General features: G+C 40.6%; 2 protein-coding genes across 2 annotated transcripts; both read left to right on the top strand.

Annotated features, from left to right (window-relative positions):
• The first annotated feature begins 4,680 nt into the window (after positions 1–4,680).
• On the top strand, positions 4,681–12,634 carry LOC109030164 (probable squalene--hopene cyclase). The gene is made up of 2 exons (XM_019040995.2): positions 4,681–4,820; positions 8,614–12,634. The coding sequence occupies exon 2, from the start codon at positions 8,754–8,756 to the stop codon at positions 10,620–10,622; it is 1,869 nt and encodes a 622-aa protein (XP_018896540.2). The 5' UTR covers positions 4,681–4,820; positions 8,614–8,753; the 3' UTR covers positions 10,623–12,634.
• Positions 12,635–20,407: 7,773 nt separating this feature from the next.
• LOC109030034 (uncharacterized) lies at positions 20,408–26,887 on the top strand. Its single transcript, XM_019040777.2, has 6 exons — positions 20,408–20,990; positions 22,596–22,656; positions 23,192–23,262; positions 23,711–23,811; positions 24,852–24,916; positions 26,114–26,887. The coding sequence occupies exons 1-6, from the start codon at positions 20,913–20,915 to the stop codon at positions 26,227–26,229; spliced, it is 492 nt and encodes a 163-aa protein (XP_018896322.1). The 5' UTR covers positions 20,408–20,912; the 3' UTR covers positions 26,230–26,887.
• The last annotated feature ends 812 nt before the right edge of the window (positions 26,888–27,699 follow it).

Below are 27,699 nucleotides of genomic sequence, written 5' to 3'. Positions count from 1 at the left end.
TTTTCTCAGTGTTCCTCGGAAGTCAAGAGATTTCGGAAATATCAACTGAACTCGACCATTATCAATCAATCTAGTCTTACAAAAATTTGCTGGTGTAGATGGGAGGAAGGCAGGTAATGCTCTCCCACTAGAATTAATCCATACCTGTTGTTTCGCTTATTTTCAGTTGCTAAATTAGTTTTTGATTTGCATGAAAAATTGACAATAATTCACAATTTTAGTGGGAAAGTATATCGACGGTGAAACTACCAAACCACGTATCTCGTTTGCGGTGTTTAAAAATCTACGCTCGCATTTTATTTTTTATGATTTATGACGTTTTTTATGATGTGAAACGGCACTTAAAAATGAAAAAAAGGCATCATTCCTTAGAATTAAAAAAAATCATGTAATTCAATTATTCAGTTTCAAATGTTTACTACATTCCTTAAGTTTTAATTAAAAAAATAGCATACATCATGTGTTGATATGGCCATTCTTTAATAGATGTGACAGTTCAAGTTTGAAAATTGGTTAGCATTCTAAAGGAAGAGGGGAATAATATCGATTTTGAATCAGAGGGATAAGTCGTAATTTCAAGTACGGGCCCTTACTTTAAAGGCGATGATTCAAGTAGTTTTTTGAATTGACGATTCCTGCCAATTCCCTTAGTTTGGTGATACTACAGTTTTTAGCCCTTATGCGAGTTGTTGTCTCCTAATGAAAAACTTTAAAAAAAGAAGAAGAAAAATTAAATTTCTAGTCTCGGAAATGTTTTGAAGGAAATATTGGTAGTGAATCCCTTTCATCACGAATTTAAAATTCTCTTTTTAATATGCTTAAAATAATGGGCAGTGGTCTGATGTGTTATTATTAATCATTTTCCCGTTCCCCTCCTTGCCTCTTATAAAGCCTCCTAATAATATGTATGGTCTCACTGCCATGTGATATGATCAAGGGAGGCTCTAAGAATACTCAGTTTTCCTGTTATTTTTTCTCATGACGACCTTGACATTGACAGAGTAATGCTTTCACTTTTGATAAGGACCAAGTACATAATTTGAGATGTCTTCTCTCGAACAGTCATGCTCCACCCGATTATCTGAGAGCACAGATCAAGTTTACAAGTGAGCTGAATTCTATGCAGTCTCAAGATAATAAACCTTTAATTTAATTCAATGCAAACTTTACCGTGCAAATTCACTTGGCTCAACGACCGTATCATTAAATAAAATTCTTAGAAATTTATGAAGTGACGAGTACTCAATTACATACAGTTACAAGATTAACAGCAATAGACATCTTTGTACGTTAATTATGCTTACCACATATTGATGACCAAAGTGTGAAACCACATATCTCTATTGCGATGTTTCCAAATTTTCAATCCTATTTTATTTTCTTCAAGAGAAACGAGTCAACTATATATCTTGAAATTTACATGGAATACTCTGTTAGTGGCGAGGAAAAATCAAGGACTTTTTAAAAACATTTCAGTATCTCGTTTGCCAAAGGAAAACAAAGGCAGGCTGTAACGTCGCAAACGGAGATACATGATTTCGCACTTCTAACAGCGTTAAGTCATTTCGTCGCTTAGCTGACACGAGGGCGCAACTACAAATGGAGATGAGCCCGGAAAAGCATTGAGTTGTTAGTTACGCCCTTATGTCATGGAGGGCGACGATTTTTCAGAGTGGCTAATGAATGAGGGAAGTCAATCCAGCAATGTTCACAGAGAGGCGACGTCGGAAAATCCCTCCAGGCTTTTCTGTGATTTGTAGTTCCACAAGGAAAATTTAGGGGCTTTTTTTTGACTTCCGGGCCGCACCCCTCCCCCTTCTCTCAAAAAAATTAAAGGGGTCCAAATATTATGGACTGCAGTTGACCGTAAGTTCGGTTAACAACATAGCCTCCAAATTTGACAACAAATTGGACACATAATGCTTTCAATCAAGCTGTCTGCAGAAGGAGCTTTTTTTATGTCAAGACACCTTCGTAAATCCTTTCGAGTGCCGGCTCTTAAGTCTGTAATCAATCATCTATCGTGGACAGGGCAAAAGAGAGGTTGTTCCAAAAACGCCGATTTTGGCCCCCCCCCCCTGGATTTGGCCCAAACTTTGCTCAGATGTTGTTCTAAGTGTCCCCGATGCTTGGGCACAATTTCAGCCCCTCGGATAATTAGGGGGGAGGGGGCAGGGGGGCAAAGTTGCAATTTTTTTAAAACTTTAAAAATCGATATCTCGCGAACGGTTTGAGTGTAAGTGTTGCGGTTTGCGCTAAAAAACGTCAAAAAATATTCTCTACAAGAATATTAATGCTGTTTGCAAGGTTGCGTAATTTATCGCGGTCATAAATCGATTTTTTCGATTTTGAAGGTTTGACTTTTTTTCGTTTTTCGTCTCTCCTCTCTTTGGAATCGTTGTTACGTGAATAAAAACCTGTTGAGGTGATTCTCCATGAAACTCTGCATCTACCACACTTTGTCTGATCTTGGGGAAACGATTCGTTCGTGAGTTATAGCGATTTTTCTGCGCGTTATCGGTTACGCGCGGGCGGCTTATCGGCGGCGCTCCATCCTGCGCGGGCAAGGCAGAGGTTGTTTCACCGCTAGGGCCTTATATTCATGCTGTAGGCTGTAATTATCGATATTTTCTCCTCCCCCCACCCTTCCCCTGCAATACATATTTGTTTAATACTTCGTTATACAGGGTATCCCAGATCACCCGCACTGAGAAAAAACTATGGCTTAAACCTATTAGAGGTAATATGGAACACCACTAATAGTAGTACCTCTACATATAATAATAGCACATATACCTTAGTTATGGTACGGGGTACCTTAATTAGGTACAGAGACCTTAGTATGGTTCACAGACCGAGAATCATTAGTTTATTTACGACTATTATAGGTGTTCCATATTTACCTCTAATAGGTTTATAAACCATAGTTTTTTCTCAGTGCGTAACAGGTCTTTTTCTCGTTGGTTTAGGTAGTGCGAAGTGGGGGGCCGCGGGATTGAATAGGGAATTGACCCAAGGAATCCGAATTTCATGGTCCCGATGCCCCCTAGCCACCCTCGGGGGGTAAAAGGGGGAGGCACAATGTCTCCCGACTTTGGGGATCGTGACCCCTCTTTACCTCACAAGGGGGCATTGGGGGTTTCGGGACCGTGAAATTCGGATTCCTTGGGGTCAATATTCCCTATTCAATCCCGCTGCCCCCCACTTCGCACTACCTAAACCAACCGAGAAAAAGACCTGTTACGGGTGATCTGGGATACCCTGTATAACGAAGTATTAAACAAATATGTATTGCAGGGGAAGGGTGGGGGGAGGAGAAAATATCGATAATTACAGCCTACAGCATGAATATAAGGCCCTAGCGGTGAAACAACCTCTGCCTTGCCCGCGCAGGATGGAGCGCCGCCGATAAGCCGCCCGCGCGTAACCGATAACGCGCAGAAAAATCGCTATAACTCACGAACGAATCGTTTCCCCAAGATCAGACAAAGTGTGGTAGATGCAGAGTTTCATGGAGAATCACCTCAACAGGTTTTTATTTACGTAACAACGATTCCAAAGAGAGGAGAGACGAAAAACGAAAAAAAGTCGAACCTTCAAAATCGAAAAAATTGATTTATGACCGCGATAAATTACGCAACCTTGCAAACAGCATTAATATTCTTGTAGAGAATATTTTTTGACGTTTTTTAGCGCAAACCGCAACACTTACACTCAAACCGTTCGCGAGATATCGATTTTTAAAGTTTTAAAAAAATTGTAACTTTGCCCCCCTGCCCTCTCCCCCTAATTATCCGAGGGGGCTGAAATTTTGCCCAAGCATCGGGGACACTTAGTACAACATCTGAGCAAAGTTTGGGCCAAATCCAGGGGGGGGCCAAAATCGGCGTTTTTGGAACAACCTCTTTGCTGGATCCGCGGACCGATCTTTGAAATTGATAGACAAAGCTATAGACAAAGAAGAGAAAAGGGATATGGTGGGATCCTATTGGTGGAAGCGGGTGGCTGCAATGGACAAAGGAGGTAAGTAATAGACTAACTAACGGCAACTGACAAGAGACCCAACGGTTAGTCCATCATTTTCCCTCTTGGTCTGTAAGTACCACCAGTTGCAACCAATGGGATCTCCCTATGTCTTCTTTGTCTATCGCTTTGTCCATCAATTTCAATAATCAGTCTGCTGCCGTAACATTTATTTTTAAGGCATTTTTCACGAATGAAGAATTTCCGGTTTACAGTTTTCAAGCCGTATTTCTTAGTACCCGCGGTGCCTTCACAGTAGAGCACCGCGAATAATTTTGACTCTATCATATTTGCTTAATATATATAATTATCTACGCATGTAAAAAAAAAGTTTGAAGACGACCAGTTTTGTCACATTTCTCTCGACACAATCGGATCATAGATAAGCAGATGAAAAAATATGTAATCGTGTTCTTAGTAGCCTAACCGATCTGTTAATTATAGCAATAATTGAGGTATTCCTGGGATTTTTTGATGCTAATGAAAACTTTAACCGAACTGCATCCAATAATACTGATCGAATGACATGATTTTGTTAAATGCACGATTCTTCAATCTCAAAATGAAAAATCCACATTGATTAATGTAATTGTACCTGGCAACGGTGGCGACCTACTTGGTCCAGGCACGAAGCAACGATCTCAGACAGGGATTTTCTGTTATCACTTTCCTCTTAGCTAACTCATCGATTCACTATTATGAATGCACGTGCTTTTTTGCCTATGACAGACTACTTTGTCCACAGTTGACTCCAAGACCCCATTGTGTTCAAGTGAGGTCCGCAGGAGAAAAAACAAGTGAGTGACTTCTTGTGTAAAAATTTAGCCAATTTTTTTTTTTTTTTTTTTTTTAATGTTGTGTACCACACTAGGTGGTTTTAAAATTTCTAAAGAAACACCCAGATCCGTAGAAACATTTTGCCTAACGCGAACATCATTATTTTTCAATCATTTTTCCCCGAGGGACATCATGTCTAATACCTTCGCAGAGAACGCCGTACTGAATTTTTTATTAATCAATGATTCGAAAAAGCTGGGCGAGCTTCTTTATCATCCCTACTAATACCAATACCGATCAGGATCAAGTGATCAATATTAATAAAGCACGATCCAAGTAGATTCTTTGTTATGATATGATACCATTATTTCAATTTTGCTCAGTTTAAAGTTCGACCCATTTCGTATGAAACCTGGATTCCGGACTCTCCGGACTCTCCTGACTTCCGGACTCTTCTCACGCTGCACCGCGCTAAGTTTTTTTCCTCTTATTATTCAACGATCGGAGTTTGGAAGCGGTGAAATTCATAATCCATGATTTCGATTTTACAGACGGCGAGTTAATGTCTTTTTCTATACCATTTTTTATCCTATGCTTATGCTGAAACTTCGGGAATTATTTTTGAGTCTCGTTCAAAAATTTGAAGAATACTTTTTTCACTCCACCTTTCGCCTACGCCGGCCACTGTTTCACCCATTTACCGTGTTATGTCTTGCTGCGGAGGTCTTGAAACAGAGCATATCGCGAGAGGTTAGTAATATTGAATGAATTTCCGACCGAAAATTTGGAGGAAGCAGAATGAACACGCAGAGGGTATAGAATTATTGATATTTATCCTTGTTATTTTTGTGGTATAGGCTAGAAAATATATTCAAGAATTTGCTTGATGTTATCAACGTAATCTGAACTGGTTGTGAGGATGAATTGTTACTTTTAAACGATTTACACCAGCTTTGACTCCAAAATATTTTTCATGGTTCAACCTTAAAATATATACTTTTAAGTAATCAGCATTTAATAATGCGCTACGGTCAATTTATGACCTAAAAGGAATTTAAAAAGGATCGAAATTTTTTAATTAACTTATGAAGACTTTTTTAACACAAACACACTGCCACTGACTACACTGATTTTCATACACCTTCAGACAACCGCTCTTCTTAATTTTGAGCAATCGGCAGAAAAAAAGAAGAAAAAACCTAATCGGCAGAGGGAAGGAGGGTTCACAAGTGTAATTTTGAGGGCTCCATAATTTGAATAGTAAGTTTTCCTCTACGAAATGGTATTGCTAAAACAAACAAAAAACCATATTTGCTTGATGAACTACTCGATCGTTATGCATTTCTGGCAATCTGCAATATTGTAAGAGATGTAATTCAAAAGTGGTACTGCGCTCGGGGCCTTTATCGCTGTCTCCCTCGATTTGATATTTTTTTCTGGATCGACCGAAGGGTATAACATTTCCTGACATTCCATGATGTGTATTATGTGTAAACGCACGATCGGACTGGCTCGCATCTGAGGGCGTAGACCCTTAACTGGTTAAAAAGGCGGAATGTGATATTTCCTGGTAGGGTATCCTCCCCCGTAGAGAGTGGTTCAGAAAATTTTGGCAAAGCAGCGCAAGTTTACGCTATTTTCAGGTTCAAAGTTTATTAATTTTATTGAGTAAAAATGTAAAAATTGCAGAATTGAACGTATTGAATTAACCGACTGACTTCTAAAATTAAAAAAAAAAAAACATAAAAAATTAAAGCCACTAGACGCATCCAAGCACCATTATTCCACAAGAACCGATCTAGTGCTGCGGTTTACATCAGCTTAACACTTGGGTCTGCAAATCCACCCTAAAAGAAAATCATACAAGAACCTGAAAAAAGAAGAAACAACGAGTATCAACACAGCCGAAGGTAGGAGATATGTGTTCAGGCCTCTTTTTTAACTTTTCTCCCGAATCTGAGTGACACCTCAGTGACAGCTTATGGCAGAGCATTGAGAGCTCACGCTTCGCGTCATCGCACCTTCAATTTTTCAGATGCAGCACGGACGTCCATCAAGTACGAATAGTTGTATCTCTGCGCCGTCGTAAACGCGCATCCTTTCCCTCGCTGTATTTCCATATTGTGTTTGTTTCCGTTTGTCTTATTCGTGATGGTGCCTCAAACTAATAGCATGGAGGAGAGCAATATGAGTTTACGACTCACGCCATAGCGTCTTAATTTTTTCATATGGAATGTGGACATCAATCTTGCGCGAACAGTTGTATCGCGTTTACTATTTAAATGTCGTGAAAGCGCATCCTTTCCCTCGCTTTATTTCCATATTGTGTTTGTTTCCGTTTGTCTTATTCGTAATGGTGGTTCAAGCACTACGTGAGTAACACAGGCGAAGGTAGGAGAGATGCATTCGGCCCCTTTTTTAAATTTTGTCCCCCAATCTGAGGGACGCCTAATTGACAGCGTATAGCAGAGCATTGAGAGCGCAAGCTTCGCGTCATCGCGCCTGCAATTTTTCAGATGCAGCACGGACGTCCATCAAGTACGAATAGTTGTATCTCTGCACCGTCGGGCATGTTTGCCCGAGATATGCTATGGTATGTCCAAACCAATAGTCATTTTGAAATATGTTTAAAGGTCTCTCAAGAGTCTATAGAGAGTGAGTATGTGTAAAAATCGAACCGACCATCGCTTCTAAGGGAGTTACACATAGCGAATGAAAGAGGGGGATGATGAAGCGCATGTATGTCAACGAAACGGTGAAAATTTCACAGAAAGGTGTCTACGCTTCAGAAAGTAGTTCTTGAACCTCCATTCATGACTATCATGCGTAAAAGCACCTTTCTTTACTCCTAACTCTCTCTTCTTCCGTTCATTTTAGAAATTTGCCGCATATATTCTCGGTCGTAATTTTTTTCTCTTCTTATTTTGCTACCTGTTAGAGTGGCGCGTTTTCGGCGCGCCAAGAGGGCGTATCTGCCAATGGCAGATTGGCCTTATGGCCAGCCCGAGCCTGTGTAAATGTGTAGGGTGATATGCCGAAAAGGTTCCATGACATCTCTTTCTCCACTAATTTGGTTGTCGACACCGATGATATAATTCCCACATAGACGAGGAAAAAATGCGTCTTACGAACGACGGGAAATTTGTGATAAGAAGTGAATATTCAACTCTTTTGATGTACTTATCGTGATTTCCGTGCAATTTTACCCTTGAAAGTCTATTGATAAGGAAAACACCCGAAAAAAAATGATTAGTGGAATCTGTAAATGGCTGAAGTCGAGAAATGTGTCTCTCTTTAGCAGTGTTTTAAAAATCTCCGATTTTGATTTTTCCCCAAAAGAACACAAACCAAAATATCTCTTTGAAAATTTCGGTGAATATTTTTGAAAAATATGGAAAATTTACGAGTATAGTTCAGATAACTCATTGCTTATTTTGCTCTTACATAAGAAAACATTTACGAAGATTTGCAACAACGCAATCAGAGATACGCATCTTTAATTAAGCCATCTCTCATGTGTAACAAAACCTCTCAGGGGCAATTTAGTCACCAGTTACAACTCAACGTTAGAAGCGCCGTCATCATAATCAAATAATTTAACAAAATAAAATAAAATAAAAACTGGAAAAAAACATAGAGGCTCCACCCGACACAATGGCCAAGTGTCATTAGTGGGTGTATTTGTTTGGTTTTTTGTGTTTCTGTTATTTGTTTATAAGCTTTATTGTATGTATACCTACCTATTTGTACTAAAAAGAAACTAAATCGAAATATTTGAAATAATTGAATCATGTTTTCATTTCTGTCCCATAGGTCTAACAAAAAATCGCAACAGGAAGAAACCACTGGAGCCGACACAATGGCGCCCTGTACAAGAACCGAAACAATCGTCGAGTACCCTAATTTGTTAAGTGACCCGGATGCGCTGGAGTCTCACTTGAAACAAGCCACAGATGCAATCCTGGCCCTTCAGAAAGAGGAAGGCTTCTGGGAATGGGACTTCGAATCAGACGCAACCTACGCCGCAGAATACATATTCACAGTCCGCTTCCTTGGCGAAACACCAAACGTCGAGCTTGAACAGAAGATGGGGTGCTATCTCCGTCGAATCCAGCTCCGGACGGAGGATGGCCGGTCTTCGCCAACGGCCCGACGTCGGTCAACTCCAGTGTGATGGGCTACCTGGCCCTGAAGATGATCGGCGACTCGCCAGAGGAGGAGCACATGCTCCGGGCTCGCAAGGCGATCATGGCAGCAGGCGGGGCCGAGGCCTCCAACAAGTTCATACGCATCCGGCTCGCACTGCAAGGCATCATCCCTTGGGACGCAATCCCTCTCATACCCGTCGAGATCATGTTCCTGCCGCAGTGGTTCCCGTTCCACTTGTCGAAGGTGGCGTGTTGGTCCCGTACCGTCATCGTCCCGTTGGCGGTCCTCAGCGCCACGCGGGCGGTCGGGAAACCGCATGGCGTCCGCATCGACGAACTGTTCAACGGACCACCGAGAAAGTCGCATTGCCGCCGCGGGGACCTCACCACAGCATCGTCATGCACTCCTTCTTCAGCGCCATGAACACTGCCCTGCTAATGGTCCAGCCATACATCCCTTCGAGCTTCCGCCAGAGAGCGATCGACAAGGCAGTAGCGTGGCTGGAGGAGCGAATACGTCCAGGGGAAGGCCTCTACAGTGCCTCCTTCAATTCCATCAACGCCTTGCTCTTGTTCGCTGCTCTCGGTTACCCGGCCGACCACCCCACCCGCGTCATCTTGAGAGATTTCATCGAATCGCTGGTCCTCGTCCGTGAGAAGGAGGCATATTTGCAGGTTGTAAGGTCACCGATGTGGGATACGACGATTGTAGCGCATGCCCTCCTCGAAACGCAGGAACCCCACGCGAAGAAGGCGGCCATGCGCGGTCTGGAGTGGTTGCGCCCGAAGCAGATCCTTGACGTGCGGGGCGATTGGACCTACACCCGACCCCACCTGCTCCCGGGCGGCTGGCCGTTCCAGTTCGGGAACTCGGTCTACCCGGACATCGACGACACGGTGGTGACCGTCATGGCCATGCACCGCGCGGACCCGGAGGCCTTCGCGGAGGCGATCAAGCGGGGACGCGACTGGGCGATCGGCATGCAGAGCCACAACGGCGGGTGGGGCACCTACGACGCCGACAACGACCACCACTGGCTCAACCAGATCCCTTTCGCCGACCACGGGTTCCTCATCGACGATCAGACCGCCGACGTGACCGGGAGGTGTCTGTCGTTGCTCGGGCAATTGGGCGAGCTGCCGGCGACGAGCGAGGCAGCGCGTCGTGGGATGGAGTTCGTCCTGAGGAAGCAAGAACCCGATGGGAAGTGGTGGTGCCAGTGGGGATTAAACTACACACATGGAGCTTGGAGTGCTTTGAGTGGGCTGAATGCTATTGGTATGTCGCATGATGATCCGAGGGTTAAGCTTGCGGTGGAGTTTCTTGTTTCTGTGCAGAACGAGGATGGTGGTTGGGGGGAGGACGGGATCACTTACGAGCGGGGGTGCTACGTGACGGCCCCCAGCGCCCCCACACAGACTGCGTGGGCCTTGTTGGCGCTGATGGCTGGTGGCGCGGTGCGTCATCCTGCGGTGGCACGTGGTGTTGAATGGTTGCTCCGGACACAGTGCGATCACGGGCTCTGGGAGGAAGAGTCTTACCAGGGGGCATGTGCTCCGAGTCTTCCGTTCCTTCGTTACCATGGTTACTGCAAGTACTTCCCCCTGTGGGCGTTGGCCCGGTATCGAAATTTGAAACGGGATGGTGTAACTCGCGTGTCCCTCGGGTTGTGAAGATGTTCTCGACTCAGCTTACGAACATTGATTGAGATGTCGCCACCTTCCGGTCAAAGTATCACAAGCGCCATGCGACGTTTCAAAATTTCCGCCGCAATTTTATTTTTTTACAGAGAAATTGTTGGTTGAATCTATTTGAAAATTTCACTGAATTTTATCGGCAGTCCAAAGAAAATTCAGTGAAATTTTCGACCAGCTTCGTTGGACAATTTCTCTGTAAAAAAATAAAATGACGGTGAAAATTTTAAAACGCACTCGCATGGCGCTTGTGATACTTTGGCCGGAAGGTGACGATGTCACGGTCAAGTGACTTGTATCACACGTCACGAATCTTATTCGACCATCCATGAGAACGAAGACCTCAGAGGACAACTTTGATGGATACAGTCGAAAAAAGCCCACCTCCACTTGTAATGTTGCAATTTACTGTATAGTTTCTCATTTTGCCGAGAAAAACCAACGTGCAGGTTTTAAATTTTTTTTTCAAAACTTGGTAATGTTTTTTTCACGAAGGCAAGGACTGTTGAAGAAAATTTCGACGAGATGTTTCAATTTGATTACTGTGGTCTGGACCATGAAAACTTGTTGATTAGGTGTGATGTCGCTATCTCACGCGAGGTATTTTTTACGAGGCTGTTTGCTCAACCCTGATAAGTTGGCAAGAGTAAGGCAATTGTTTCCTTCAACTAAAAAATTGCACTTTTGCACTTTTTGCAAATTGCTTTTTTCCAAGATATTTAGCGCTCAGAATTGTTCGTGATAAGAATTTGCATTAGAAACTCTGCCGAAAACAGGTGAAAAACCGGGGAAAACTCAGGAATTTGTATGTTTTAAACATTTGATAAGTCAGGGAATATTTAAATCCAAGAAATCTTTGCCCTATATTCATGCAACGACGACGTATGATTGCAATGAGTGAACGGCTCAATTGTTAAAAGCACCAAATAAACGTATCTACCTACCTACCGCACTTTGTTACTGAGAGCAAAATAAATTGAAGGAGCTCTGGATTTTTAAATGGCTAGGTCTGGATGCAACTTTACGTGTTCTCGGGAAGTATGTGTTGTATACCCAGAAAATTGCAGGCGCTCTGCTTTTCTTGGGTTCATTGTACGGCTGTAGTAATATTACCCAAGGGTTTTGTACGTTGCATTTACCATGAAATCCTTAAAATTTGGATGAGTCGTGTATGACCATGTCAGCGTTGTAAATTAGTGCACATTGCGGACATTTTCTTGGTAGTAATTTGCGGGATTGACACCTGCGATGCCTTTGTGTAAATGTTTTTATTGGAAAATTTGCAACATTTAGCAACGCTGATATGGTGCAACACGGCTTATTCGAACTCGGAGGTCTGCAAGACAAACGCGATTGTAAATGCAACTTACAAAACCCTCGAAATTTAACAACCTCAGCCATTCCTTGCACCCAAGAAGATCAGAGCGCCTGCAATTTCTTGTGTATGCAACGGGGACATCCTGAGAACACGTAGAGTTGCATCCAGACCTGGCCTTATAGAAAACCAAAGCACGTCTTCAATTTTTCGGTTATGATAGCAAAATGAAGGTGTCACTTAATGCATTCATATGCCATCATTGCATGAAAATAGGGTGCTTTAAGGATTTAATCAAATTGAAAAAAAAAGAAATAAGTAATTAAAATACAAGGGTTGAATCGCAGGTACATTGGCTCACTCAGACGACTCAGTCTCTTTTTCTGTGGTCGGTTACATTTGCTGGTAAATATTTTAGATTTTCAAAACCTCATGACAGCAGTGCACTTGTAGTTTACATTCATTGCAATTGCAATCGCCTTGAAATCTGAATTTTCTGGGATGACATTACGGTTGACACTTTAGGTGTATATTCTCACGATATACTTGGCGTAAGTTAAAATTTTATATTAGCCTGGCCATATTTTATGATAAGGAAACCTTGAAAGATTTCAGTGTTGTAAAAATGAATGTAAATATTGTATTTTTATATTAAAATCGAATGGTACCTTTCAAATTTGTTAATCAGTTAATTTTATTGGTCTAATTTATTTGTGTTTCTTGTCATACAGTTAATGATTGCAGTGAACTTTCAAGAAGAAAGTTCCGAAGAATGATAAACCTATTGCTTAAATTATTACTTTTTTTACTCGAAAAGTTTAAATAATCAACCATGGAACCATAATTTTATTCCACATGTAATTGACCAAAATTCCATGTTTCACGTACCAATAAGTGAGCAACATATCTTGGGAGTTTGTACGGTAAAACAATACAAATGCGTACCTGAAAATTTAGAGACGATTTCGCTATGACTGTCTAGAGTTGGTCATAAAAAATATTTTTGACTTTAAAAAAGTCTAGGAACTCATAGTTCATCAATATAATTCCTAAAGGATCTCTTACTAATTTAATTTCTCTCATTGCTTCAAAATCGTAGGTAACATCTTTTACTAGCTTTTGATTCTTGTTGTCATAATTTTACACTGCAGCAATCTTCATTCAATTCGTGAATGTTGAATAGCATTTGGAGAAAATAATCACTGTAAGTCTCCTCGCAGGATGTGGTTTCATTTAAGAGAACAAGGTGGTTAACTGGGCAGTTTGTTATGTGAAGGTGAGTATATTTCACAATCTTTGAAATTGAACATAAGTTAATAAATTATAAAAGAAGTAAAGCTCATCGAAATTAGCCCAGTGGCGAGTCATGAATGATCGTTTATCGGTAATCCCCCATTTGAAGCTATGTGATAAAGAATCGATTATTAGGGTGTTTTTTCATCAAAATTAGCCCAATGGCGAGGCGTGAATGATCAATTATTGATACTTCCCCATTTTAAGCTATGGTAAAGAATCGATGATTAAGGTGTTTATTGCGAACACCCTGTAAATCGATTCTTTTCCATAGATTTAAATGTCAGATAAATCGATGTATCGCAAAGCACGCCAAGCCACTGCGTCTGCATTATTTCTCAGCTTACTAACTTTGAATCTCGTCCTAGGCAGATCAGCAAAAATGCAATCGATGAAGTAAAAAATAACGAACAGTGCTTTTTCTCTATGAAGGGAAGAAAAATCGAGAGAAAAAAAAATGAAGACGAATAAAGACCGACTACGCCGCAATAAAACTGAGCGTAGACAATAATGGCCCATCAATGGGCTAATTGAAAACATCAACTTTTTTGCGGGGCCCATTGAGGGTCGAACCGCGACCTGTTCGGTTGCCAAATCTAATAAAAAACTCCTCGTGCGTACCTTTAAAATCTCGAGGCCCCATGCGAGTTCGCACCCCTGCCAGCTTGCGCAAGGGGTGCTTCAGTGCGCATTGGTGGCCATTCTACCGCATCGATATGCTAAATTGAGATTAAATGATTCAACAATTCTTTCCTCCCCCGGCCAGGACCACCCTCCCTCCCCTCCCCTCATCAGCAGCTGACTGTTCCCACTACACAAATCCGACTAGTTGTCCGCGTAAGGGTTGCCATTTTTCTCGTGTATGTAAAATATTAATTTTACTCTTGTAGGAAAATATTGGAGGTGTGGCAACTCTGATCTCTGTTTTGTCACCCCGCTCCCCCTGACGTGGAGAACAGCTTGCATTGATTCAGAGATCATCTACACGCCGCACCACTATTTTCAGGCTTAAATCAAGATAACTTGCCCCCTATTGTCAGGGGGAAAGCCTCAGCGACCCTGACGAGCTTTCTGTTTTTTTATTCTTACTTATACTTACTTATTTATTTTCGTATTCATACTTGACTTGCATTTTGAAAATGAGGAAAATATGACAAAGAAAGGTTAGCTTTTACTAGTATCAAGGCGCAACTTTACTGGGTGACCGACCTTCTGCGCAAGGAGAAGGCTCTCTCCCTCGTGAAAGTTCGAAATTTTCAACTTTTTTGTAGTATAATTCTGGAGGGCGGAAAAATCGCACGCTCTCTGTTATCTGGTTTTTTTTTAGACGAACAATATCTACTTGACTATATTTACATCATATTTTACAGAAATATGTTTGGGATTCATAATTATAGGGGTAGTACTTACTTATTTGTACAAGTTAATACAATATTTACGTGGTTGAACGGTCATGCGTTACTGTTGCCTTACGGTAACGCATGACGTTAATGTTATGTGTCAGCATGTGCCGGTAATAATTTTATCAAACAAAAGCTGTCTCTTCGTGCTATTTTCTTACGAGTTATGTGCAGATTCTGGTAAAATTTGCAGGTAATACTTGCCTTTGAAACGAGTGACATTGTGATCAGCGCCACATTACATTGAAGTCGGTGTGACCTGATTCAAACTGAAATCAAAGTTTCGATACATGTCAGTTCAGTGTTCAATGAAAAATATTACACTTTGCAACTAGGAACTAATATTTGTGACTCCTTTCAGAAACAACGTCTGTGCCATTTGTTTCCCCATGCAGATAGGTGCTTTGATGGACAAGCCGGAAATATTTGAAAATGTAGTTTAAACGAGAGTCAGTCTTAAAGCAAGAATTGATCAGAACTGATTTCATGAGCAATAACCTGCAATTCTGCAAGACTGACAAATGTCAATAATGTTGCAAAGTATTATTATTCGTGCTTCATATCCTTTTTCTTTGAGTCGATCCTGAATGTTCAAAATTTTGAATGGTTAAAGTAAATTCTCAAAATGAACTTTGCTGATTCAGCCCGGTTTCAATTTTTCAAAAATTCTTAATATCAACCGAGTAAGAGTCCATTCATAAAATACGCAACACTTCACATGATAGGATCAAGTTAAAGTCACGCAATTTTGTTCATGATAAGGAAAAAAAAAATGCAAAATTTCGCGTTACACTTATTATTTAGCGTTACATTTTACGAACGGTCCCTTGCATTATCAAGCGTTAGGTAAGTTGCTTCTTGAGGCGTTTTCAGGTGTGACGTTCTGAGGCAAGTGATACTGACCTAACACTTGCCAGGGTGCTGATGTTATGCCTAACGGTGATTTCGGCAGCCCCCCAATAATTGATTAACCATTTTGTATTTATATTTATTTTTTTTCTGGTGATATTTCTATTTTCTCTTCATGTAAATTTTTAATTCTGTAATAACGTTATTGGATGGCGAATAAACAAACATAAAAAAAGAAAAAAAAAGAAGAAAAAAAAAACTTGCCAGGGTAAACGAATGATGTTAGATCTTACTAATTTTACTTAACACATAATCATTCCGATTTGTGCATAGTTTTTTCGAAAGTACACGTGCGCTTCAACTCTGTTCAGTCGACGGTTCACATTTTTGTTCGATGTGAATTTTTCTCGACGGACACACCTGTACTCTACGCACGCCGTCATGTTTCATAAGAAAGAAAAAAAAGATGGTCCTCAATGATACCGCAGATTCGGGTTTTGATTGGCTCGGCGTGAAAAGGCGATTACAAATCAGGATCCGCGTCGAAGTGGGTCAAAAGGGTAATGAAGCTGTTTCGTGTTCAAGGGGCGTGTGGCCCAGCCGCGTGCCGCAGGGGGAGGGGGAGGGGCGGTGGAGGTAGTGTCGGGACAAGTGTTTGGGGGGTGAGCGGTGGTTCAATGACTGGATGTCAAGTCAACAGGTGTATGAAACTCAAAGCGCCGCTCCAAAGTCCCTGTGTCTCCCCTCCCCCTCCCCGCTCACTCTGCACCGCGATACGCTATTGCGAAGGGTTTGATGTCTGAAAGGGCCGCTGCGGGCCTCTGGACCGAACCGGGCCCTTGCAAGGTTGTCAGTTTGTAGATTATTTTTCCTAATAGCCTTTTTGAATTTTTTCTTTTAATCTTTTAAAATTAGTTTATGGATAAGCTCATCCTTAGGAAAAAGGATTGTAGCTGCAGAAGATACATTTTTCAATGGAGCATTTTTTTTTTTTTTTTTTTTTTTTTTTTTTTTTTTTTTTTTTTTTAAATAAGTAGAAGCTGTATCTGAGCTTTTGTCGAAAAATACTCCAGTGCAAATTATTTCGCAAATGTGCAGATGGTTTTGTTCCAATGGATGTGTATACTATATTTTAATCCGTTATTTTGAGCCTAAGAAATGAATGATTCACTTATAAATAGCTTTGTTTTAAACTTAAATTTTTTATTTGCAAAATTTAAACCATCATTAAATGGTTTTCGAAGTTTGTTCCTTGTTTGCCTTTGTGCAAATATGTTTCTTAAATGCATACTCTCTGCAATTCAATTTTTAGTTTTCTATTATAAAGGTCCCTTTCCTCGTGGATGTACACAAATGATGATACTTCTAGTCCTCTTTACGGATTAGTGTGATTATGTTGGACTCAGTCTAGCAATAGGAAAAATTAACATCAAAATAAAAAAAAGCTAACATAATTTTCGAAAATACGATTTTTTTTTTTCAAACGTAAATTTGAGAGAAAATTATAATCATAGTTATCTTCCCTGACTTCAGCTAATACTGGAACGACATTCTGAATTTTGGTTATTGAATGAGAAAGAAAAAAATTGCGAATTTTGACAGGAAAAGACGGAAGGATAGGCAAAACGTGACTGCAATGCACAGTGGATCGAGTCAATAGGAGAGGTCGGACAAATTTTGAAAACTTCAAACGCTTATAACTCCGTTTATAAACAACTTAGAGGTTCTAATAGTGGTTCTATTGTTTTCCTCGTGAAGTTTCCTTCTTAAACCACCCCTTAAAATTTAAAATGTGACGAGATAAACATCAAAATTTGCAGTTTTAGTCAAAAATTTCATGTCCGACCGCTCTAAATGACTCGATCGACCGTGCGACGCCTGAATACAACTATTAGTGCTCGACGACTGTCCGTATTGCATGCACAAAAACTGAAGGGACACTGGTTGACTCCATGTGATCAAGCCATCCACCACTGCATGCCGACGCCTTGAACTCTTGATATACAACTATTCGCGCTTCGTAACTGTCGGTGTTGTATGCGCAAAACTGAAGGCGCACTGATTTACTCCGTTTGATCACACTAACGCGACCGTAACGCAATGCCTGGATACGACTATTTGTTTTATCCTCGTCGCGTCTATTAGGTAAAATAAATTTAAGAAATTAAGACTCTTTGGCCGCAGTACATGATCACCTCTGCTGCAACGTTTACAGCGCAATGCCTCGTCGGCGTATTAAAGTTAAGGGTTGTGCTGTTCTCCCATAATAATTAGCACAACGTTGCCTGATGATTAAGGGTATCTAAGAGAGCTGACTTTTATGGCGCTATACTTTTTTCCACAGGAATCTGAGTGACTGCGCGATTTGCAACGCTCTAAGTACACTGCCGCTGCCATATCTGAATGATGTTCCGAATGTATTCGTTTAATAGAGAATTTGCTCGCAAATTTTTAATTGATTCGTCTAAGAGTGCTTTGGCAGCTTGTTGTCGCAGAGCCCCCGTTTAAACACGGAATTTATCAATTTATCAAATTTTAAACTTGTGCAAATTCTCCATTAAAATCGGCAACTCGGTGTGTATGGAACGTAACTTTCCGAGGCACCGGCACCGGGGCTTTCAAGACCTACGATCGGCGGTCCTTTGCGCATTCATGTTCTTCAAAAGGGAAAAAGTCTTTTCCATCGATGAGTTCAAAACCGCATAAGAATATAAGCGCTTCTGAGCTCAAATGATATAACAGGGAGAGTATGGACAACTCGATTTATGTAGCTCCTAGGGCCCAAAAAGGCGACGACGTGAAAAACGAAAATCACTAGAAAAGTGCCGCTGCCAACCTATGCATTTGGAAGATTACTCAACATGGCCGACAGCGCATTAAAAACCAGCGTCTTCAAGGATTCAAACTTTGAAACTGAGAAAATGTAAGCGAAATCAACGTTTTATACGTGCTCTTATATTTTTTGATCGGTGTAAATCGTCGAAATGTGAAAATTTGTACCACTGGATAATTCGAGCTCATAGGTTGGCTCTCCTTTTGGACCCCAAGAGCTACATGACCTCCAAAATTTCGAGTCGTCCATACTCTCCCTATGAAGGTACTCTAACACACCCTCTCCTCCAGTGTTCGAAACTCACAGGCGCCAACGCGCCAAATGCGCCTAAAAAATCGGCCATGGCGCCTAAAATATGAAGGCTCTGCGCCAACGTGGCCCCGAAAAATTTCCCCTTAAAAATCTGAATTTTCATATCGGGCGATTGTTCGAAATTTTCAACACCACAAGTGAAAGCTTTTTCAAATCTTCACGATTTCATCATTTGCGCTTCTGTCTTCCCCAACTTACAGCTACTTACTAGTTCTGTTACGAAAACAGCTTGCGTCTAACTTTTCACTAAATCCGCCGTAATATATAGGCAACAAGTCAATTTGGCCCCTAAAAAATCTTCAATGGCACCTAAAAATCGGGCTTGATGCGCCACATGGCTCCTAAAACTCAAAGGTGAGTTTTCAACACTGCTCTCCTTTATGAAACAGGGTTCATTTACCGCTCACTCGGCAACATGGGTCCCCTTGGGGTGAGCTTGGCATCGGCCCGTGGCCCCTCCGTGGGACTGCGCACGTGACGTTAGTGTCTCTGTTGATACAGCTTTGGAGTCCCTCCCCCTGCACCCTGCGCCCTTCACCCTCCGATCGGCCCGCGTAGATGCGCGCATTCATCACTAGGCCACTTACCGCTTCATTATAGCGGGCGGATCTCTTGATTGTTGGATGTTGGCGCGGTGGTGTGGCTAATGGACCGATGACATGATACTCGGCACACTCCGCTGCACCTGCCCGGGGCCCTGGGCAGGGGGTGGGTGGTGAAGGGGGGGGGGTGTCGCCGACTCCCTGAAAAGTGCAGGGAAAAAATCTGCGCCGCGCCGGTGCAATTTGATCCGGGAGCGATCGGTCCTTCGATGCACTTGGTTTGCATTAGGATAGAGGAGGAAGGAGGTGGGTGGTGCTTGGTCATAGAGGAGGTGCGCTGTTGAAGTCAACTGAGGGGATTGGAGGACAAGGCGCATAAGTGTAGTTTTTGCTGTTTCAATTCATGTTTGAAGGTTCGAAATTATATGAATCCTGATGGCGGGAAGGAAGTTCAAAGCTGACTTTTTCAAGCTTAAAAATATGAATTTGAGTGAGAATTTTTCTTAGAATATGAATTTAGACTAGTTTTACTTAAAATCATTAACATCTCAATTTTTTCAAAAACTGCACTAAAGCGCCTTGGCCTCCAAGCCCCTCGACTGAGGTTCATATGTTTGGTTACTTTTTCTTTGGGTTACTCTGACCAAATCTTTTGAACAAATTTTTGGGTTGAAAATTTGCAACTTCGTTAAAACTGGTCAGTGAGGTATGACTCAGATTTGGGAGAAAAATTGAAAAACGAGGCCGTATTGCGTCTCTCCTGTTTCCGGCTGTGTTGCTCCCCTATCTCTTAGAGCGCCACTACAAATAAGACAAACCGACGGGGTAAGTTCGCAATCACACATCTCATTTGCGGTGTCTGGAAATCTCCGCCTTTGTGTTATTTTTTTAAAGGAGAGCAAATTGACATCATTCATTGAAATTTTTGCAGAAGTTTCCTCGCACAGAGAAGAAAAATCACGGCAGTTTTAAAGAATTGTCGCAGAGTAGTTTTTCGTTTAAAAAATAAAGTATGACTCAGGAGGTCTGCAACGTCGCAAACCGAGTTATGTGATTGCCGAGTTACGCCGTCGAAACAATACCAACACAATGTGGAATTAGAGTGAAGGAAAGGACGCGCGTTGTAGACGGCGCAGAGATACAACTATTCATGCTCGATGGATGTCTGTGCTGCATCTGCAAAATTGAAGGCGCGATGGCGTGAGGCGTGAGCTCGCAGTGCCTGGCTCTAGGCTGCTGGTGAGATGTCGCTGAGATTTGAGAGAAAAGTTAAAAAAAGAAAAAGAAAACACGGGTGAAACTTATTAAATCAAAGGGATATATTAGACATCAAATTTTGGACATCCTTTGGGTATAGCTTTCTTTAACATTTTTCCCCCATTTTAAATGATACGTAAAATCATTCCATCTTGCATGAAAATGTCCGCATCATCCATTTTATTTTCGAAGTAGGCATAGATGCCCGTTACTAAGACACGCCATTCTCATGAGCTTATCGTGCTTTTTAGTTTAAATTTGTTGGTTAAGTTTTGGTGTGGGATGTTTATGACAACCTTTCGAAGTCAGTCTTTCCTTTTCTAAATAAATAGATGAAAATCTCTCGTGACTCGTGAAATTTTCGTGCTGTATCATGATCGCATCCTTGCAATGGAGAACAATTTCTTAAGAGATGTAAGGTTATGAAGGTTAAATTGCTCATGTAGTGCGTCACCACCACCGCCCGTTATGTGTCGAATATGGATGAACGTAGTCGCTGGCAAGGAAATGAAGGAGGGCATTTGCTTGCTCTCTGTTATTGGCACGGTATGAAGTTTATTCCATCTTCTTCTGCTACATAATAGAGATAAAAATAGATATCCTTTGTAAAAATGATGAGTGCATGTATGCTGTTGTAAGTTTTTTTTTTTTTGTATTATTATCAGATGAATTTAATATGTCTGATCCGGTAGAATAAGTGGGTATCCCAATTTGCCGGACAGATTCATGTTGTTTTTTATTTTATATTTTCAATTTTGAAAAAAGATCTTATCTTAGATATGGGTAGTGAAGTGCATATCGACGGTGAAAGTACCAGACCACATATCTCGGTTTCCGATGTTGTACATTTCCTGTCATATTTTAAGTATTTTTTAAATGAAAAACTACTCAAAGTTAATTCTAGAAAACTTAATCTGTTTTTCTTCTATGTACAAAGAAAACTCAGTGAAAATGTCAAGAAATTATATTTTTTTTGTTTTCCCTCAAAAAAATAAAAGAGGAGCGGAGATTCTTAAACGCTGCAAACGAGTTACGTGGTCTGGTAGTTCCGCCGTCGATATAAGGTATACAATTGAATGGATTACATTTTGCAATAAGGAACCACTATTTTTGGCCCATTTTAGAAACATCATACATGTCATTGTTTTCCCTAGGCAGATGTGAGCTCCTATGGAAGAGCCAGAGATAGTGGTTCCTGATTGCAAAATGTAATCCAAATAAGAGTAATCAGGGCCGGATTTACCTACTTGCCTCCCATGGGCCGCCTGTATTTTGCTGCCCCTTCTCATTCGTTTTGAAACCTCAATAAAAACCATCAAGTGAACGTGCCGGAGGGGGAGGGGTGCATAAGAAGCATTTACCTACTCGTGGTGGATACATTTTTTTGCGAAAGCCCTGTCAACACTACTAGCAAAATTTCACGGAACTTGACGTGAAAGTTAAGTTCCGTAAACCTATCTCTGCGTGGACAGGATCCTCCCTTTAAAAGAAATGAACCAAAAAATTATGAAAGAACAAACATAAATGTGGTTTAATAATTTTAACTTCCGCCGCTGCGCCGCGCCTCGCTGATCGCACTGTGTTTAGCGCAATGCGTGAAGTATTCCCACAGTCTTGTAGGCGCTATGTGTTTCACGCCAACCGCGCCTGACCGCGTGACCGCACTGTGTTTGGCGCAATGGGTGAAGTATTCATGCAGTCTTGTAGGCGCTAATATGTGTTACATGTCGATCGCCGCGCCGAGGGCTTGTCCTTTTCATCTCAAGTCTTCGTCATCATTCCTCTCTGCGCTGAGCTTCAGGCAAAATTGCGTGTTTAGTTCCTCTCTTAACGTGACTAATTAAAGATGCTGTCTCTTGCATCACCGAAAAACGACAAAATTAGAAATTACTATACTCTCAGGAAAAAGAGATTTTGTTACCTTTTCTCATTGATGATTTTTTTTCTAAATCCGATTTTTTTATACCTACATTTAAAAAAATTGCAAAATTTGCCGCCTCCTAAATTTGCCCCTATGCGGGCCGCGGCCCATGTGGCCACCCCCTTAATCCGGCCGTGAGAGTAATAAAGGGTATTGAAGGGATTTCCAATTTTTGCTCACTCGTATGTCGTACATGACAATAAAATTAAAATGTGTTTCTCTCCTTTCAGGTTATCGTGCTCATCAGGATAGTTTTGATGATCATTGTAGCAGTCAGCTATCATAGCGCATGTAAGTTTTACAAATCAGATTTGAATTTATTCATTTGCTTGCTTATTTGCTGCAATGCCGTACAAACATTATTGATTCAAGAAAACACTTTGTTGCGCTTAAACTATATTTTCTTAATTTTAATATTTTCCTACTTTTCCCCATAAAAATTCACTGTAGACTAATCAAACAATTGATTCGCGGCAATCAGTGATGCAAGTGAGATCTGAAGTCAAAACTTCGCAATGAATAGGGGGCTGGGTAATAAAGGTGCAAAATTTGCTGTAATTGCAGATACTGAACTTTATATATTTTATTCTATTTTGTTAAAAGGGGAGGGGTTTTACCTCTCCAGCTGTATGTCAGATGCCTGAGATTCTCCACAAAAAACCAATTTCGAAACTTTTTGACATACTTTTTTTTCAGAGCGCCTGCAGAACTGCCTCAGGCTAAATCAAGTAATAAGTACTGACATATGAATTCATCATTCTCTATTAGTAATGCTATTTTTCAAAACTCTGTTACAGATTACTTTCTCCCATCTGATTTGTTGCAGATGCAGGATTCGCACTTATTGATATTTTTGCACTTCTTGCATTTTTCTTGATCTATAAGAACATTGAATGTGTGAGTGTTATCCATACTTCTTGCTCTATTTCTGATCTAATCAAGTAATATTTAGGGCTTTTAGTTCCTCGTCTTCTACCAGCTACTCCAATGAGCATCATTGCAGTCTCGATTCGCGTGTATTGCAATAGGTTTCATCAGTATCTCCTTTTTAATTGTAAATATTAAATAATACTTGTGAAAAAACTGCGTATTTCCAAAATAGCTGCTATTTTAATGAGTAAAACCGTAGGAACCTCAAATTGTATTTGTATTACATGAATATTTGCTTTCGAAGCATATTTTAGTTTCGCATAGAATGCCATGTCTAAACTGGTTTCCGGACGTTGGAACATTTGAAAAAGAAGAACTTTTTCCAACATGGTATCGTCTAATTTTATCTTCTGAATACTAGCTCTCCGCAGCTCATTATGAACATCGTATTTCATGATTTAATTTCATTTTTCAGGAGCGCGATTTTTGGATCCTGCTTGGTGTGACGATTCACATTGTCGTGATAATCTATCTCATTGTTTTTTGCCTGGTCGCCGTTGTGTGGATGCTGCTATAGTAAGAATATTGCACACGTAACATCCTCCACATCAGATGATATTTTTTTCTGATTGACACATTGTTGATAAACTTTGTTATCATACGTGTATTGAGAAATATCCATCAAATCATGGAAGAGTGTTTACAACTCACAGCTGCATTTAGAAATTAATTCTGCGTCGCTCTGTATAATGAACGTTCAGATAGTCCAAATCGACGGTGAGACTGCAAAAATGCGTACTTCGCTTGCGGTGTTTCGACATCTCCGCTCCTACTTTATTTTTTATAAGGAGTTTTCCATGTAAAAAATGTAGTACGATAGGAAGTCTGCAACGTCACAACCCGCAATACGAATTTCTGCAGTTTCGCCATCAAGATGTGAACTCTGATGGACAATTTATTACTCTCCAATAATAGTTGAAAGCACAGACAGTATAGTTCATAATTTTCGAGGTATTGGTCTGAAATTTAATGAAGTATATCGGCGTCGTAGGTTCGCAACCACGTGTCTAGTTTGCAGTGTTTGAAAATCTCTGCCTCTATATTATTTTTTTAAAGGAGAACAAATTGACATCATTCCTTGAAGTTTTTGCTGAATTTTCTTCGCACAGAGAAGAAAAATCACGTTAGTTTTCAAGAATTTCCGTTGAGTCGTTTTCCGTTTAAAAAATGAAGTATGACAGGAAGTCTGCGATGCGACGTCGCAAACCGCGATACTTGTTTGCGGACTTACACCGTCGATATGGTCATAGCGTCGGTAAAACCCCCGAACTATACGTACCTCGTTTGCGGTGTTTTAAAATCTCCGCTCCTATTTTATTCTTTTATAAGAAAAAAATCAACACCATTCCTCGAAGTTTGCACAGAATTTCGCTCGTTCAAAGAAGAAAAATCACGAAATGTTTAAAAATTGCTATTAGGTACTTTTCCATTGAAAAAGAGAATGAGTTTTACGTCGCAAATCGAGATAGGTATGTAGAATGACTCTCTGAAAATAGTGGATTTGTTTTAACATTTTAGGATCGTGGCTCTTAATTTACGTTTTTTTTTTCTTTCAGCAAGACAGAGTTTCACAATTTCTTGATCACACTCCTGTTGACATCCGTGTCAATGATTTTCCTAGGTAATTCATCAGTTACTTTCCTGCAGTACATATTATCGTCAATCGATGTATTATCTGAGTTACCAGACTAGTGGCGATGTTCGCAAATCAGCAACACTGTTTTTCCCCATTTAAGTCTGACGAGCAATCGATCCCGACAAGGTAGCCTGCTTCCAAAAATATCGATTCTTTTGCATGCATTTAAATGGATGAAACCCAGTGTTGCAAACTTTTCCTAAAAGCCGCTTTGCCAAAGCGTTAGAAAACTCATCTTTTGAAATCCTAAAATTAGATTTTCAATGCTGATTCAATCTTCACGAATTTTCTGCTTACGTTGTGAAGAATTTCATGACATTCCTCGTGATTTTTCCTAAAATGTCTGAAAATATTATATGAAAATTTCATGGAGAAATAATGTTGCTTTTGGAAAATGAAGCAAAAATAACGATCTGAAAAATTAAAGTAAAAGTGAACATTTTGAAGCATCATAGTCGAAACATGTAGTCAAGTTCAACCATTAAGATGATATGAATGATTAATTTCTCCGTCAAAGCGCCGTCTCTTCTGCTCTGATGCATCTAAACGTACTTCGAGCTGCGCGTATTGCAGAACTTCCTAGTTGAAGGCATTTTTTCACCAGAGGATTTATAAAAAAGGCTTCACCCTCAATCTAAGAACTTTACAGCAGGAAATGAACGATGCTTTTCGAGGCGGGCTTTTAAAAACTATTGGATTATGAGAGTAGCATGTCATGAAAATCTCAAAATAGTTCTAAAAAAGAAAAATCCGCTAATATGAAAAACTGATCAAAGGGATAAACACAATAGAACATTAGAAAAAACGAGCTCGGTAGCATCCTTTCAAACATGAAACCCGTCGAATTTCTGACAATTACAAATTGTCCATTGCTGTTAATAATTGGACTGCATTTTGCAATTTGGAACAATAAATTCTGGCTCTTCTGGAAAAACATTTATGTGCATAGGGAAACTAATGGCACATACGTTGTTTTTAAACCGGGCTAGAATTTATTGTTCCAAATTGCAAAATGTAGTCCAATCGAAGAAATGATTCTAGTTTGAGTCAAATCCGATCGAGTCAAGCTGTTGTTTTACTCACGGGTAATCTTTGAGCTTCGCAGGGAAATCTTGAATGTTTTTCTTTTTTATTGTCTGTGTTTCGGTTGCGTACCTCATCATTTTAACTGTGTCCTTTCAGTTTTCGGGATTTACTACGTGATGGCAGTTCTCTCCGAATACAACCAACGGATGCTCGTTAAATATTGCCGCAGTCGAGAAAGTCAGCACGAGAGTGTTGAATGCTGTTCTGAGTAGAAGTTCCAGGATGGGCAAAAAATGCAGTCAAGCGGATGGAACAAAGATAATTTAGAACAACGTTTATTTTAATCGATTGTACTTAAATTGTTTCATCTTCATTGGACGACACTAGGAGCATGGCGTTTTTGTGGGGGGGGGGGGAGTGCAAAAAATGACGGATTTTATTCATCATACAATTAATTTTGTCTTTCTTGGTATTAATTTTACATTGTCTTATGTTTGTTTCGTGCCCCGGTGAAAAATAGAAAGCTTTGTCTTGTTTTTGATTGATTAAATATATTCAAGGATGGCTCTTATTAAAAATAAGTTATGTTTACATTTTATTCCTGATATATTTTTTTGTTTAATCTACTGTGAATTTCGCAATAGTTATATGAAGGGAAAAGGAAGAGCAACTTTTCTTCAATTTAAAAGAAATGAGCACAACAAGGAAACAGTTTAATTATGATGCTCTAAAATTGTTGGGTATGCCAGCGCGAGCAGGTAATTTGAAGGCAGTATTGCCATTTAAGAGAGAGAGAGAAAAAAGAAAGTTTTAAGTCGAAAAATGACATCGAGGCAAATATATTAGGCAAGTAAGAGCTGAAGCATCCACCTAAACATAGGTATCCTAGATGGGTAAAATGACTTTAAATCGTTTAAAAAATATATTACGTTAAATTTTTCGTTATACCTACCAATAAAACCAGCATTTCTAAATCAGTATTTTCCAGCGGTAAGGGATTTTATTATTGATATGTCTTTTCTTCTCCAGTGGCGTGGCGTGTTTTGCGATATATCGATTGACACGCCACTCAAACCTAAGAAAAAAGATCGATTATCAGGGTGTTCGCAGCGAACACCTTAGTAATCGATTCTTTACCATAGCTTCAAATGGCGAGATATCGATAATCGATCATTACGCCACGCCACTGTTCTTCTCCCTTGTGAAACTATAGAGTTGAAAGACGTGTAAAACGTTGATAACAGTGGCGTGGCGTGCATTGCGATAAATCGATTTATCTGCCATTTAAACCTATGAAAACGATCGATAAAGAGGGTGTTGGCAGCGAACACCTTATTGATCTATTCATCAGTGGCGTGGCGTGACTATATCCGGTAGGCGTTCGGTAGGAGTGTTAACTTTAGGGGGGGGGGGGGTCAGAAAGGTTCACTCCCCTTCCTTAAAGGGGGGTTCGGGGGGCTCCCCCGGAAACTTTTTAAAAATGAAGCCGCAAGAACACGATTTTAACTCTTTCTGGTGAAAATTGTGACGGTAAATTGTCATTGAAATTTTGTTCTTTTTACCGATCGGTTTTCTGTAATTTATTTTGTTAAATGATAACGTATTTCGCAACACGCACCTGCAGAGAGAGGTGGGAGAGGGAGACTGGGAAACTGGGAGATGCGGCCCGCAGGCGCAAGGGGAAGCGGAGGGCGAATGCGGCATAGAGGAAATTCGGCGGTTCGCAAACCCCTGCGGACCAC

This window comes from Bemisia tabaci, chromosome 7, assembly GCF_918797505.1.
Source record: "Bemisia tabaci chromosome 7, PGI_BMITA_v3".
NCBI lineage: Eukaryota > Metazoa > Arthropoda > Insecta > Hemiptera > Aleyrodidae > Bemisia > Bemisia tabaci.
This window is presented reverse-complemented; position numbering and strand designations above follow the sequence as displayed.

Bases quoted from the DNA above. Each gene is read 5' to 3' on its own strand.
- LOC109030164 (XM_019040995.2), top strand. From the start codon at position 8,754: ATGCAATCCTGGCCCTTCAGAAAGAGGAAGGCTTCTGGGAATGGGACT.
- LOC109030034 (XM_019040777.2), top strand. From the start codon at position 20,913: ATGTGTCGAATATGGATGAACGTAGTCGCTGGCAAGGAAATGAAGGAG. The intron at 20,991-22,595 runs GTATGAAGTTTA...CTCTCCTTTCAG, and splicing joins TGCTCTCTGTTATTGGCACG to GTTATCGTGCTCATCAGGAT. The intron at 23,812-24,851 runs GTAAGAATATTG...TTTTTCTTTCAG, and splicing joins GTTGTGTGGATGCTGCTATA to CAAGACAGAGTTTCACAATT.